Here is a 16,334-nt window from a genome sequence, read left to right on the forward strand (position 1 = left end):
CAAAAGACCTCAGTTTGTCTTCATGGGGTTGGAGTGGGTCCCCAAAACATTTTGGTAATTTAGTAGTAGTATACTTGACCAAAACTTCAACTTTGTCCAGACTACTCACTGTGACTCTTGGTGACGGGACAAAAGCGCGCGAGACTTCAGCACGCCGACATTGCAACGCTGACAATTCGGCTATGAACCCTCTTGGTTACGGGACAAAAGCGCGCAAGACACCAGCGCGCTGTGTAAAAAGTGAATTTTAAAGAGCTCCGACAGAGGGTGTGGGGGCTTCAGACTGTTCATGCTGCCATTGGGATGTGTGTGGGGGGTGCAAACCCCCCCATTATAGAGAAAACTTAACTTTTTCCTAAAAATTCAGGAAAAAGTTAAGTTTACTCTATAATAATTTAATAATAATAATAATAATAATAATTTATTTTTGTATACCGCTATACCACAACAAAGGAAAAAATACATACAGTTAGTGTAGATAAAATACATATTAAAACAATCAATTAAAATTGGAATACGTCAATTGTAAGACAAGGGTGAGTTAAACAGTAATACAGCTAAGATGTAAACATGTCAAACAGACGTGTCTAACGATTTTCTAAAATCAGAATAAGAAATAGCCTCTAATATTGGTTTTCCAAGCCATGTATTCAATTTAGCGGCCTGGAATGAGAAAATTCTGTCAAAAAACTTCTTTTATTGACATGATTTTAAAAGGATAATTAAATAGATTTATTCTACATGTACTCTTATTAGAATAGTTCAAAGAAAAATGAGAAGCAAGATAATCTGGTAGCATCCCAAAAACTGCTTTATAACAAATACAGGAAAACCTGAACAGAACTCTGGACTCTACTGACAACCAGTGAAGTTTTTGATAAAAGGGGGTAATATGCTCCCATTTTTTTAGTCCAAAAATGAGGTAAACCGCAGTGTTCTGGATCAGTCTCAGTTTTTGAGTATTTTTTTGTAAGCCCCTAAATATATAATATAACAATAATCTAAAATACTCAAAATGGATGACTGCACCAGCAAACGAAAAGAAGGTTCATCTTTGAAGCAGTAAGCTTGCAGTTTTATTTAACGTGGAGAAGCCAGATTAGCATCAAAGTACTTTTCAATAGAATCAAGCAGCAATCAAGAAAATCAACAGCAGTTCCTACCCCCAATCCCCCCAACGGCAGCGCGAAGAGGATGAAGTAAACGGGGGGGGGGGGCTCCCCATTCACACCCCGCATCGGAGCTCTTTAAAAGTCACTTTTTTGGCGGCATGCTGGTGTCTTGTGCCGAATTGTCAGCACTGCAATGTCAGCGCGCGAATGACTATGAGGCCTCGATGGTGGCAACAGGCCCCGCCGGGGCGAAACCGAAATAAAATAAAAAAGAAAAGGATTTTTTTTTTTTTGAAAACAAGAAAATAATAAAAGAAAAAGGAAATATTATTTCCTCATAGGTTTTCGCGAGCGGGAAGGCGATACAAAAAAATCTTTTCAACAGCCATTGAAAAGGACGCATCTTCTTAGCTCCGCGGAAACTAAGAAACTGGGGACCGCGCGCCTCCGTCGGGCGGGAAAGCACTCGCGCGTGCGCGGTGCGGCCTGCTAGAACTTTCCAAGTTCTTAGAGTGCAATCACTCTAAAATTGTCCGTACCGGGGCTCCGTTGGTGCCGTCACCCATCAGTCAAGAATATGCTGCCTGCTTGTCCTGGGATAATGAGTGTATAGTCAATCACTCCATGTATTAAATGCATGATTATGTATCAGGTGAGGTCTTGCATATTTGAGCCCTCTCAATTAACAAATTTTCTTCAGAGTAAATAAACTGGCATTTCTAAATCAGATCACAGAGGCCAGCTCTCCCCATTAATTGTCCAGCTAAATGGAGGTATGATGGGGTAAGCTGTTTGAATGGGAATTTTTCCATTTCTGTGTTAATTGCATGCGACCACAGAAATTGTAAACTTATCAAATCCCACCCCTTATCCTATCCTATTTCTTTCTTGTAGCTTTTGCTCCTCCCTCAGTTGGAGACCTTGTGATGCTATGTAGTTTTTCTTGGACGTTTCTTTGGTGTGCTTTCTATGTAAAGATTCCTAGTCCATGTCCCAAATATGATGGGAAGACCAATGAGGCCAGAATATGGGTTTTTTATCAATGGAAATCTTTTTGTTATACCATAAAGGGCATAGAGATGATTGACTCCATGGAACGTCAAGGTGGGAGTCAATCATTGTAAGAGCCCTGTGGGTGGACGATATGATGGGGTTATTGAGAAGATTGGGGGAGCCCGAAGCGCCCATAAGGCGAAAAAGGGGGAGTGGGTTAGCAAAGGACGACTCCAAGTGAAGCCAATTGGGCGTATCCTGCAAGGTAGGAGAGGAGAGCCACATCGCCCCTTGTTTCAATATGAAAGCTCTGTGGTAACATAGAAGATCTGGAAAATTAACACCACCCTGACAGGTGGGGGCCTTTAGTTTGCAGAGAGAGATTCTGTGAGGCTTATCATTCCATAGGAATCTAGACATTTTCGATTCGAGTTGTTTGTATATCGAGGCCGGGAAAAGGAGAGGAAACATATTGAAGATATATGTGATCTTAGGGACCACCATCATTTTTATGGTATCTAATCTGCCCCACCATGAGAGATGTAAAGGTGACCAGGAGGAGAGAGTATGCGAAAGTTGGGTAAGAATCTTAGAGGTGATTAAGTGTATGGATGAGCGGATGTCTCTGCCAAATGTAAGACCCAAATATTTGATCCCTTCAGTGACCCAGGTAAGAGGTTGGCTGGAGATGGTGAAAGGAGTGCATGACTCAGTCAGCGGCATAATTTCGGTTTTATCCCAGTTGATTTTATAGCCTGAAATTAGGGAGAAAGAAGATATAAGTTGCATTAAAGAGGACAGTGATGACTCTGGATCAGAGAGGTATAATAAAATGTCGTCTGCATAAGCTGAAATTTTAAATTCAGTGTCCGCTATTGAGATGCCCTTAATGGATGATGTTGATCTGATAGCTACAAGGAGGGGCTCCAAGGCTAGGTTAAACAGAAGGGGGGATATGGGGCATCCTTGACGGGTCCCTCTGTGTAAAGTGAAAGGGGAAGAGGCTTCATCATTTACAATTAGTCTAGCTGTGGGGTCATGATAGAGAAGGGAGATCATGTGAATGAAGGAGGGAGGCAGACCAAATTTAGAGAGAACAGCAAAAAGATAATGCCACTCCACCCCGTCGAACGCCTTTTCTGCATCCAATGAAACAAGAGCTTTAGGGTCAGGGTTCGATACGGTGGAGTGGAGTATATGACATAATAATCTTGTATTGTCTGCTCCAAAGCGACCCTTCATGAATCCTACTTGGTCTCTGTGAATCAGACAAGGCATAACTTTTTCTAAACGAAACACTAGAATTTTAGCAAAAATTTTATAGTCCAAATTCAACAGTGAGATAGGTCGATAGTTTTTCACAAGTTGAGGGTCTCTGTTAGGTTTTGGAAGAACAATGATGTTCGCCTCCAGGAAACGATGAAGACCCTGAGGGTTTGAGATTAGGCCTTGGAAGTAAGAGAGTAAGTGCGGAGTCAGGAGGGTGGAGAATGACTTGAAGAATTCTGAGGTCAATCCATCTGGGCCCGGAGCCTTGGCAGAAGGTAAGGAGGCAATGGCACGCTGGATTTCTTCTGAAGAAAGTGATTGTTGTAGACATTGACGTTGAGGGTCAGTGAGAGTAGGTAAGTCCAGAGAGCGAAAGAAGTCAGGAATTGAATTGCTAGATGAGGAGGTTTCAGACGTATATAGATCTTTGTAGAATGCATGGAAATCATTCAGAATATCCTTGGTGGAAGTGTGAAGAAGACCATTGGAGGTTTTGATGTGGGTGATTCTTTGCTTGGAATGATTTCCTTTAAGGTATGTAGCCAACAAACGGCCCGCTTTATTAGCTGAAGAGTAGTATGTAGCTGAACGGCGAAAGATTGAAGCTGAGGCAAGAGAACTGAATATTTCATTATATTGGAATTTAAGAAGTTGTAGTTTTTTATATGTGGAGGAGTCATGGCGTTGATATAGCGAGGTTTCATAGGAGTGAATGTCAGACTCAAGTTGGGATAGAGTGGATTTGCGCTTTTTAAGCTGAAAAGCAGAATAGCTGATTATTTCCCCTCTGAGCCAGGCCTTGTAAGACTCCCAAACAATGGAGAAATCCGATACTGAGTTAATGTTCGAGTCAAAGAAGGCTTGAGATTCTTTATTGAGATGAGTGATGAAGTTCTGTGTGCCACCCTGATGGCACCTTTCTCACATTCAATGAGCTCATGGAAGCTTTCTCCATTGATGCATCGCATTTTTATAAATGGCTTCAATTAAGATCCTCCCTTAAAAAATCTGGTCTCCTTCCTGTTGCTTCTATGTCCGCTCCATCTTTATACACGTTTTCTCGTCAATTCTTAGCTTTAGGCCATTCCGCTTCTCATTTTTATAAACTTCTCAAATCCCTATTATGCGTACCATCACCCCACCTTCACACCTCCTGGGAGTCAGACCTTGAGATCTCCATTTCTGATGACGCATGGTCCCACATATTTCATTCCACCTTCCATACTTCTCGCTCTGCATCGATCCTCCAACCTATGGTCTTTTTGCTACATAGAGCGATATGGACCCCGATTAGATCACATAAAATTAACGCTTCCTTCTCCAATAAATGTTGGACCTGTCAATCAGAAATAGGCTCCTTAAAACACCTTCTTTTCTCCTGTCCTTCAATCTCCTCATACTGGTCCTCCACATGGGATACCATTTGCTCTGTCTTCAGCATTAACGTCCCTCTAACATACCAAATGCTTTTGTTGAAATCCTTCCAGGTCTCCCCACTGATATCTGAGCCAGATCATTTTCTGTTTGACATACTACTTTCCTTGGCTTTAAAAATTCTACTCACACATTGGAAAGATTTATCCAAGGCTTCTCATTGCCAATGGTGGAATCTAGTATGCCTTACTTATAGAACGGAAGCTTACCTGGCAAAATCCTCCAACAGATATCTTTCCTTTCAAAAGAAATGGTCACGACTAAAAACCTACCTGCACTCTATTTCTTCTCCCTGAGTAGACCGTTCCCTTCCCTCCGCTTTTCACTTCCTTCTTAATTACTTTTTCTTTTACATACAGATTTCACATTTTTGCATATTTTCCTTATGTTCATTTATTTAGCGTTATTTATCGTTATTTTCATGCTTATGATTGTAAATCGGATGTTCTCTACTTTTATAGGAGACATACTTTGCTCTCCCTATTGTTACTTATTTGAGCTGTTGTTGGTTTTTCAGCATGATAGCATTAACGTTCTACAAGCATACATGTCTCTTATTGACAGTTTTTCATGTCTGTTTTACTCCATGCTTTGTATTTAAAACTTTAATAAACAAACCTTGACTAAAAAAAAAGATTCCTAGTCCAACAAAGCATTTGGTATGGCCTTCATATCACAAACATTTTAAAGTAGTATCAGAGGCCAGGACTAACAAGCAAAGAAAAAATTTCCAGGCAGTTTATATCACATTGATAATTCTTTAAAAAACACTTAAAATACATTCATTTAAAAATTCATCTGTTAAATAAACTATTATTCAAGTTACACTGAACTGCTGCTATTTGAATTTAATCTGCTCACTGCTGTTTCTCAGTAATAACACCCATTTAAAAAGAAGGGCAAAGAGAGAACATATTTTTCCTGCTTTACACTTTAGGTAGCACATAATAGGTTGGTTTTCATCCCAGAATGTTCTGTATTTTGCTGCACTATCATGCTTTGGCTTGATTGTCTACTAAATTATATGCTGCTCCATTTCAGGCAGAACTCCTGCTGAGCTCCAGGACATCAATGGTGAAGCTGATCCCTTAAAAGACACAGTAGAACTGGAAAGGCACTTTTTCATGTCATGTACCACTATTTAGTCTTGACTGTGACAAAGAGAGGAATATTTGGCCATCTTACAAGAAGACATCTCAGCTTTTCAGATGTCTTAATCCAACAGACATCCACTTTCAAGCTCTTTTCTTGTTCACTTATAGTACCAGAACACCTGGAGCTTTCCGATACTTTTTTTCTTTTATTTTTATCACCGACATCCACACATGCCTCTTTCACCACATGATCACTTGCAGTGCATAAAGGGGAAGATCAATCAAACTGAAAATGCCACCCTCCTCATTTTTAGTTTATGAAATCTCAATATTCACAGAACCCACAAGGGCAGATAGAAGGATTTCTACTGTTTTGTTCTGCAATCTATATATCGCATCCTTTAGACATTGTTCTAGTGGCAAGACAGACAAATGAGAGTCTCCAGATTATACTTTTGACCAGCAAAATCAGAACTGCCCTTAGTTGGCCATAAGCCTTTATGCCCACCTGCTTAAGTTTTCCTCTCATTTTTATACCCCTCCCCCCAGCCCAGCCACTGAGACAACAGCCTGCTGCTCCTTCCAGAGCCCAGAAGGTATATCATTCTTGAATGACAGCCAAGGATCCTTCCTTCTAAGCTTATGAATATTGTGTTATATATGGAAACATTTATTACCTGCTAATTTTCTTTCCTTTAGATGCAGCAGATGAATCCAGAGACAAGTGGGATAGCACACATCTACCAGCAGGTAGAGATAGAGTACTGATTTGCATATGCTCTTTTTGGATGGAACTAGAGAATGACACGGTGCAAAATTCATCACCGTTCCCGTCCCCGTGGATAACCGCGGGAAACCATCTTCATGTCATTCTTTAAGGAGAGAGGGAAGAATCAGAATATGAATGGCCACAACCACTGACCCTCAAGCTTTGCTTTGAAGAATGCTGGTGTAGAAGGACCGAGGTTGAAATAGACACTAAAAAATGACATGGGATTATTTCCCGCGGTTATCCGCGGGGACGGGAACGGTGATGAATTCTGTCACTGTGTCAATCTCTAGATGGAACTCCTCCTGGTCAATTAGTATCGCTCTTTGCCAAAACATCAGAAATAACAAAACTGTATAAGTAAAAATTTATTTCCCATAAACAATGTCAAATACAAAATACCAGCAATGAAACCAACTACCAACTGTAACATGAAACATGAATGCTCCATGAGGGAACCAACAGCAGATAGTAAGAAGGGGTGGAGCTCTGGATTCATCTGCTGCGTCTAAAGGAAAGAAAATTAGCAGGTAAGAACATAATTTTTCCTTCCTTAGCACCAGCAGCAGATGAATCCAGAGACTATTGGGATGTAGCAAAGCATTCCCTATTCCGGATGGAAAGCAAATGCCATCTCCTCAATAACTGAAATGCCAAAAGAAGCTTCTGCATGCGCTGCCACATCCAACCAATAATGTTTAGAAAATGTGTTCATGGAGGACCATGTCGCTGCTCTACAAATCTCTTTCAAGGAGAATCTCCTGGACTCAGCCCATGAAGTAGCTATCACTATGATCGAGTGAGCATGGAGATCAGCTGGCAACTGCTTGCCTGCCAACAAATAAGTGGAAGCAATAGCCTCTCTGACACATCAGACTACTGACGCCTTGGACGCCGCCATACCCTTGTTGCATGTGGAGACCACCACAAAAAGATGATCAAAACGTCTAAAGTCATTAGCAATCTGAAGATAGTGTATGAGTATTCTATGAACATCGAACAATCACAAGAAATGAAACTGAGGCCTGTAGTCCTCTTCCCAGAAGGAAGAACAATCAATAAGCTAAAACTAAACCAAAGTCCTATACTTCCACACAGCCCAACAGATAGCACCGATAAGCATCACTCTCCATTCGGGCCACACCCTCGCTGTTGCTCCAAAATCCTAGGCTGCATTCTTGATTCCACACTAACCATGGAAGCTCAAATCTCTAATATTCAGAAAAAGTCCTTCTTCACCATGAGGCAACTAAGACTCATCAGACCATTCTTTCATCAACATCACTTTGCTCTGGTTGTACAGTCGATAACCCTACTACAACTGGACTACTGTAACTCTGCCTACATGGGAATCAACAGCGCACTGATCCATAAAATGCAACTCATACAAAACACAGTTGTAAGACTAATTTTGAACCTGAAAAAATACGTCTCGATATCAGCCTTCATCAGGCAACTACACTGGTTACCCATCCCATCACAAATAAAATTTAAAACTTCATGCATCTTATTCCAAATAATTTACAGAAACTCAGCAGCTCCACTCATCCAACTCTTCTCATAGGCATGGTCTACCTCCCAAAGAACCCTTAACGGGATACTATTAAACCTTCCCTCAACAAAGAATCTCTAATACAAGTGAATTTTTCACTCCATGCTTACCTTCCTAGGAGTGAAAACTTGGAATGACCTCACTGAAATAACCAGAACAGAACCCAACTACACCACATTCCGGAAAAAAATGAAAACCAACCTCTTTGACACTAGAACTTCTCAGATCCTCCCCTGCCCAATTTTCCCCTTTTTGCTCCTCCCCTTACTCTCCCCCTCCCTCCTCCCTCCTCTCTCTTCTCTTTGTAAGTCGCCTTGAGCCTGCCTAGGTTATGTGCGATGCAGAAATAGAAGATTAGATTAGATTACTGGGTCAGACCAATGGTCTATCAAGCCCAGTAGCCCATTCTCATAGTGGCCAATCCAGGTCCCTAGTACCTGGCCAAAATAAGAAGAAAGAGACCGATTGACATGAAAGGTCAAGACTACCTTAGGAAGAAAAGAAGGTACTGTCCAAATCGAGACCCCTGATTCCATGACTTATAAGAACGGATCTCTGCATGATAAAGCTTGTAACTCAAACAGCTGTCGAGCTGACACCATAGCTACTAAAAAGACCATTTTCAGGGTGACATCCTTGAGTATTGCCTTATGCAAAGGCTCAAAGGGAGGGCCTTGTAAACTGCAAAGTATCAACTTGAGATTCCAATCCGGACAGGGTTTCTTCAAGGTGGATGAAGGTGTTGAACCCTCTTCAGGAACCGGACCACTTCTGGCTGAGAAGCCAAGGAAGAGTTAGACACCCTGCCTCTGAAACAAGTGATGGCTGCCACTTGCATCCTAAGGGAATTATATACCAGTTCTTTGGACATACCATCCTGCAAGAAGGAGATAATGTGAGACAAGGAAGCTTGAAATGGTGATATGCCCTGTTGACTACACCAAAAATTCTCCATACATGGGATTAAGCCGTTGACGTAGATCTATTTTTTGCTTGGAGAAGAGTATAAATAACCTGCTCAGAATACCCCTTATGCCTCAGCTGTGACCTTTCAATAGCCATGCCATAAGACCAAAGCGGGAGGGGTCTTCCATCCGTATTGGACCCTGTGTGATTAAGTCCAGTGTTACTGGAAATCATAATGGATCGTCCATCATCAGTCCCATCAGATCCATATACCACAGAACTGAGGCCAATCCAGAACAACCAAGACTACCGTCTCTGGGAAGCAAGCAATGCGATATAACACCCTGCCTATCATTGGCCAGGGGGGAGAGGGAATGTATAGAAGACTTTGTGGAGGTCAAGGAAGAGCTAACAATCTCCCCCTTCAGAATCCTTCTTCCTGTGCCTGCTGAAGATTGTAAGGAAGTCTGGCACTGCGAAACGAGGCCATGAGATCTATCTCCGGGAGATTCCATTTTTGCACAATGAGATTGAATGACTCGTACAAAATTTCCAATTTCTTAGATCGAACAGATTTTTGCTGGGAAAGACTATGGGAATCAAACTTCTGAAACATTCATTAAATTGCAGCCAATGTATACTTTATTAATTTTTTCATTCATTTAATTTTTATTTTTAGCCTGTCCTTCTAAAGGAGCCGAGAGCGAGTTACAAATCAGGTACTCAAGAATTTATACTGTCTGTCCCGGTGGCCTAACAGTGTATCTAATGTAGCTGGGGTAGTGGAAGATTAAGTGACTTGCCCAAGGTTACAAGGAGCAGCACAGTGTTTGAACCCACAACACCTCAGGGTGCTGAGGCAGTAGCTCTAAGCACTATGCCACACTTTCCTCCAGGGAGGGAGATATTGTTTCCTGAATGGATATTCGGTAGTATTTACAAACAGCATTTTCTCATCCTTTCCCTTTATATGTAACAGCTATTCTGTAACTGGCACAAGTAATAAGTCACTTAGTGCTCCTTTTACAAAGACGCGATAAATGCACCAAAGCCCATATGTGCATTTGCCAGTGCTGTAAAAGGAGCCCTTAGTGGCATATTTCATTAAGTGCACTAGTTTAGCACGTGAAAAAAAAGCTTGCCACAAAAGGAACTGAAGCATGATACCCCCTCATATTAACCCTCACCTGTTCTCAATACTAAACAATTTTGGTCTAGTAAAATAGCTTATAAAGTAGACAGAAAAATTACCTCACCTCAAGTATGTGTTCTGCTTGCTGCTCTCGATCTAGTTTTCTTGATGTAGTTGTGATTAGACCTAGAACAAAAAAATAAAAAATAAAAAACACTCTGTGTTAGTCCTTCAATATGACAATCAGTAGAAACTCATCACAAAAATGCTCAAGTAAAAGAGTATAGCCTCTTAAAACAACTTTTTTATTACAAAGTAAAAAGTATTGGAGAGGCCACTGGGGCCCTGTGTTTTAGGAGATCCAATGCTGCCATGTGTCAGTGACTTGCAGCTGGAAAAAGCCAACATATGTTTTTGAAAAACAACTGGTGTGCTGCTGGCCCACAGTATCATTGGCATGGCAGTCTCTTCCCCCCCCCCCCCCCCGGCACAATATCACTGGCAGTCTCTTCCACCACCACGGCGCAGTTTCTTCCATCCCCCCAGGTACCTTTTTATAATTACGCTTTATCGGCAGGAGCTTTCTGTGCTCCTGCCCTTTCCTCCATAAACCGCTGCCTCCTGATGTCTTTCTTCAGCTGCAGAGCGGTGCAGAAGGAAGAAGTGAGCTTTTCATGGGCCGCTGTGCTTTACCGGCAGGAGCTTTCCATGCTCCTGCCCTTCCCTCCGTAAGCCGCTGCCTCCTGATGTCTTCCTCCAGCTGCAGAGCGGTGCAGAAGGCAGGCGTGAGCTTTTCGCAGCCTGCCTGGTCCAACGCTGCTCTCAGAATAGCTTCTGTCAGTTCTCGCGGGACGCAAAGCTATTCAGAGAGCAACGCGGAACCAGGCAGGCTGTGAAAAGCTTGCGCCTGCCTTCTGCACCGCTCTGCAGCTGAAGGAAGACATCAAGAGGCAGCAGTTTATGGAGGGAAGGGCAGGAGCACAGAAAGCTCCTGCTGATAAAACACAATTTTAAAAGGTACCGGGGGTATATTCACTCCATAAGACGCACCCTTATTTCCACCCACATTTTTGTGGGGAAAAAGTACGTATTATGTAGCGAAAAATACGGTAAATCAAATCTCTCTCTATAAGGCTGACACAGCCATGTTTTGCCCTTTGCCACAGCTGCATCAGGGGCTAAATACAAATTGTAAAACAATGTAAGAATCAATCATAACACCACAAGAGCCACACAGATACACAATAAAATACTGCAACTAACACAAAATGACCTACAAAAACCATATCCTGACAAATAATATATAAAAAAGAGAAGACTTACATATCCAGTAGGTATCTTTCCACTCACAAACCTGTCTGATATATTTTATAAAAGATCTTTTATAGCATATAAAAGACAGGTTTATGAGTGGACAAATTCCTGCTGGACATGCAAGTCTTCTCTTTTTATATATGGGTTTTGTGTGTCATTTTGTATTAGTTTTTATTGTGTATCACTTGATTTCTTAGCCGTTGCCGCACACTGAGCTGAGGATTTCAATGCATCCTAAATGATACCTAAATCCTTTTCCCGGCCAGTGATTCCTAATGCAGAACCTTCCATCACTTAGCTAATTTGGGTTTCTCTTTCCCACATGCACCACTCTGCACTTGTTCACTTATCTATCATTTTGATACCGAGCCTCGCAGGGTCCTCTTGCAGCTTTTTTTGTGATTTAACAACTTTGAACAATTTAGTGTCATCAGCCAATTTAATCACCTCACTAGTTATTCCCATCTCTAGATCATTGATAAATATGATATTATAGAATTAACCCTGCACGTTTATGTTTATTAAATACTTTCTATACCACATAACAGCGATGTCCAATATATAATACACATTCATCAAGAAAGGAACTCCACTTAAAAATAGGATAGAAAAGAGTAAAAGCAAAAGTTAATTTTTTTCCCCCTAAAAGACTAAGCAATCAAAATCTTCATAATAATTCTAATAGCAAGTCTAATAAAAACAATCAAATCTCAGTAAACCATAATTAATACATACAGTTAAAAAAATTGTCTAGTAAATGAGATTAAAGCAGCTGAAAAATCAAATACAGCCATCTACGCAAGCAAGGAATGGCAACTGAATCAGAAGTACTGGACCTGGTCATGGAATCAAATGCATCATGTTAGTGAGATGCCATGTTTACTGCATACTTAGACTCGAGTGTGAACTTGTAATACTTGCAGATTTACGAGTATCCCTTGGGCTGTTCCCTTTGATTTTCTTTGTATATGTTGACTGGTTTATGTTAGGTCTTGATTTAGAAAATTAATAAAGTGTTTGAACTAAAAAAAAAAAATTACACAATTTCTTTTCTGAACAAAAAAAAAATATTTTACCCATGCAAAAAAAGGAATAGTTCTGCTAGCACATCATAATTTAAAAAACGCTTTGTAACAAAAATGCTTTGAAGCAAAAATTGAAATCATATCCTCACCATGGTAGACATTTCACAGATACATTAAGTTGTTTACAATATTTCAGAAGCCGATTTCTACACCATGTGATTAGTATTAACCTACTTTGATCTTGCAAGTGTTTCCTATTTCTTCTGTTATGTGGTTTATGTGCTGCCACATCACTCTGATATATAGTCTATTCTGGTGGCTCCCAAACTTGCCCTGCCCAAGTTAATCATGTCTCCAGAATATCCATAATGCATATCTATGAGATAGATCTGCAAACATTGCCTCCACTGCATTGCAAATTTATCTCATGAACATTCACTGCAGATATCTTGAAAATCTGACTGGCTGGGGGTTCCCCAGGATGTGTTTTTGTATGGTATTTCCAGTGAGTCCCATAGGCATTAATCATTCAACTGATTTCTTGCAGGGAGCACAAACAAGGACTGGAAGTTGCCAGAAAATAAAAGTGATCTTATTCAAGAAAATAAAAAAAAAAAAACCTGCTTGACATCAAGATAAAAGAAAATCAGTAAATAAGAGTACAAGACTTAAGACTGAAAATCTATTTTCGTTTGTTGGGATTGGGGTGGGGGGAAGAGAGAATTGAGGTTACGCTGGTAAGGAAATAAAATGAAAAATACTCAGTGTGATGGAAAGCACCAAGGGCTCCTTTTACAAAGGTGCGTTAGGGCCTTAACGCGCGGAATAGCGAGCGCTAAATTGCCACACGCACTAGCTGCTACCACCTCCTTGTAAGCAGGCAGTAATTTTTCAGCTTGCATGCGCTAAAAAACACTAGCACACCTTAGTAAAAGGAGCCCTAAGTATTACTAAGCTCAGTGTTTTCAGGAAATTTGGTTGTTAGAATTATTGAAACCTATTACTGGTCCCATTGTGCACTAAGGAAAAATTAAGTCTTGCCTGCTAATTTTCTTTCTTTTAGTCTCTCCAGACCAGCTAGTGCTGCCCCGATTCAGGAAAAAAAATTTTGATTCGATTCAGCCTATTGAATCAATTTTTCGATTCAATTCGATTTTCCTGCCCAATTGGGTGTTTTTTTAAGCTTTGCAGTTATGGCACATTAATTGCCAAAATTAATGGGCTGTAACTGTAAAATCATGGTAGTGCTAGACCAGAAAATCCCTAACTTGTGTCTAAACCTGAAATGGGTAAACTTTCAAACTCCCAAATGCCAAAAGCTCACTGAAAATGTTGTCAATAGACAATATAAATGTTAACTTTATTCCCCTCCCAAACCATCCTGCTCCTTCCCCTTACTCTCCCTCGCATCCCATCAGGGACAACAGCGAGTCCTCTCTCAAACTTTCATCCTTTGTGCTCAGCTTACTCATTTTTTTTTCTTGAAAATTTATCAGAAATTTTTCAAGAATACAGAAAGGAAAAATAAACAAAACAGGTCAATAGTAAATGGTTACATAAGTCAATGTGAAAAAAAAATTCCAATATTATATAAAATACAGGAATATTATAATATTGTCACTATGATTGTGCAAAAAGCAAAGAAAAAAAAGGAAAGTGATAAAAAAGGGGAAAGGAAAGAAGGGGAGAGGGAAGAAGCATAAAGTAAAATAGAAGGGCAGGAAAAAGATCCTAATTCAAGGGAGTGAGAGAGGAAGAAGGAAGATCCCCCAGAGGCCAAAGAGAGGAGGAAGAAGTATTAAAAAGTAAAAAAAACACAAAACTACTACAATCCCACAATCCCTAGCACCAGGCTCTGAACATTCCGGCAAGATTCGCAGTCGCCAATAGAAGGGAGTGAGCTGGGAGGCCGGCAGGAAGCCTGGGATACAGGAAGGAACCTGTGAGAAACCTGAAAAGAAGGCTGCAGAGGCTGACAAGCGCAGGAGCTGAGGCGCAGACCCTCCCTTTGCCCGATAAACCGTGAACGGAGTAAACATGGGGCCTGAATTCATATGAAGAAGGGCTGCCCCCCCTTCCTCCTCGGCTTACATAGGGCCACCTCACAGGCTTTGTGCAACTGGGAGTGCTGGGAGCGCTTCACTTCCTTGTCGGCCAGGATCTTCTCCAGGAGCATGCTTTTCGTCTGGCTCTCCTGCTACATAACCGCCCCGGCCCCTTAGCTTGGCCCACTCTCTCGCACCCAGCCGTGCAGGGAGGCAGCCCCGAACCCCATCAGGAAGTGACAGCGCTACCTCAGGCCTGCACCCTCACCCTCTAAAGGAGGAGCGGCAGCGGCCGGCCAGCAAGAGGCAGCGCAGCCGATCCTGCTTTAGGGGGTGGGTCAGACAATGAATTGGGAGGCCGATTTTGTTTGTTTTTGAATCGCTTCGAATCGATTCACCCAAAATGAAGAAGATACGCCTTAGCGATAGTCTCCTTGATCCAGTGCAAAATGGAGGCTTTAGAAGCACCTTCCCCAAAAAGACTATCTGTCTGACAGAAATCTTGAGTTTGTTTCACATAGACGCAAAGAACTCTACAGATATCCAATTTGTGCAATTGTTTCTGCTCCAAATAACCCTCCCAATTACTCACGACTGGAAGGAAAACTGCATGGTTCACATGAAAAGGGGAAACGACTTTAGTAAGAAAGGAAGGAACAGTTATGTGCTCCCTCAAAAATTCCAAGAAGGAAGTTCAACCAGAAAAGGCCTGCAACACATGTCGTGCTGATGTAATAGCTACGAGAAACACTGCTTTCAAAGTACAAGAACTCAAGAGACTCAAATGAAGGACGAATCAACAGCGAAAGATAAGAAGATCCTTACTCAATCTTCACCACCTCCTGATCCACCAGCGAGCAGTGATCGGACTCCCTATTCAACACATGCTCAGTCCAACGGACTCAGGTTCTGGCCAACAGACCACCACAAATCGCTACCTGGACAGCTAAAACCACCACATCAAAAATTTTCTTCAGAAGAGACTCCATTTTCCAATCCTGAGGGAGTCCCTCAGGGCTGAATCTCCTCCACATCTACCACCAGTGGATGTAGAGAGTCCCTATCAGCATCCAGAATAGGATATAAATGGGACAGAGATCGCCCCAGCCTAAAAGGAACCTTTCACTGTGCATGGACAATGTCACGGATATCCTGATGCACAGGAAAAGAACATATGGCCATCCAGATCCTCCTAAGAAGAGGGTCCACCACTCGAGGGGCCTCCTTGGAATCTTCCTCAAAACACAAAACAGAAGACACCTGGAGAATGAGCTCCTGTAGCTCTTGTCAGTGAAAAATGTGCACCACTGAAGTATCCACTCATGCAGGCAGCTCCAACACCCAGCCATCCGTGTCACCCCCCCCCCCCTTGAGGGTTCTGCAGGTCCCTTGAGAGACCTAGATCCTCATCCAGAGATAAATCATCTAGCGGAAAAGCCTCATCCTCCCAAGAGGGATGCTGCCACTTAGGCAGATGCAGAAGGGGGGGGGGGAGGGGGAAGAGAGCAGGCGCCGAAGGAAGAGACCCACCAGAGGAAACCAAGACCACCAGAGAGTGTGCAGGGGTACCAGCTGAGTGCATGCAGTAAGCTTTGTACATAGCAAGCACGAAATCCATGAAAAACCCCATGGCTACAAGGGATTCCCATTCCACCACCAAGGAAGAGGACACCCAAGACCTGTTTTGCC

General features: G+C 41.9%; 1 protein-coding gene across 7 annotated transcripts in view; it reads right to left on the minus strand.

Annotated features, from left to right (window-relative positions):
• The window catches only part of FAT1 (FAT atypical cadherin 1), a 363,497-nt gene that overhangs the window by 200,642 nt on the left and 146,521 nt on the right, over window positions 1-16,334 (minus strand). For all 7 annotated transcript variants that reach the window (XM_033943896.1, XM_033943897.1, XM_033943893.1 and 4 more), the window contains exon 4: window positions 10,386-10,447. In XM_033943896.1, the coding sequence (XP_033799787.1) occupies window positions 10,386-10,447 (62 nt within the window). The remainder of the gene's footprint in view (window positions 1-10,385; window positions 10,448-16,334) is intronic.

The sequence above is a fragment of the Geotrypetes seraphini genome, chromosome 1 (assembly GCF_902459505.1).
Source record: "Geotrypetes seraphini chromosome 1, aGeoSer1.1, whole genome shotgun sequence".
In the NCBI taxonomy this organism is placed as follows: domain Eukaryota; kingdom Metazoa; phylum Chordata; class Amphibia; order Gymnophiona; family Dermophiidae; genus Geotrypetes; species Geotrypetes seraphini.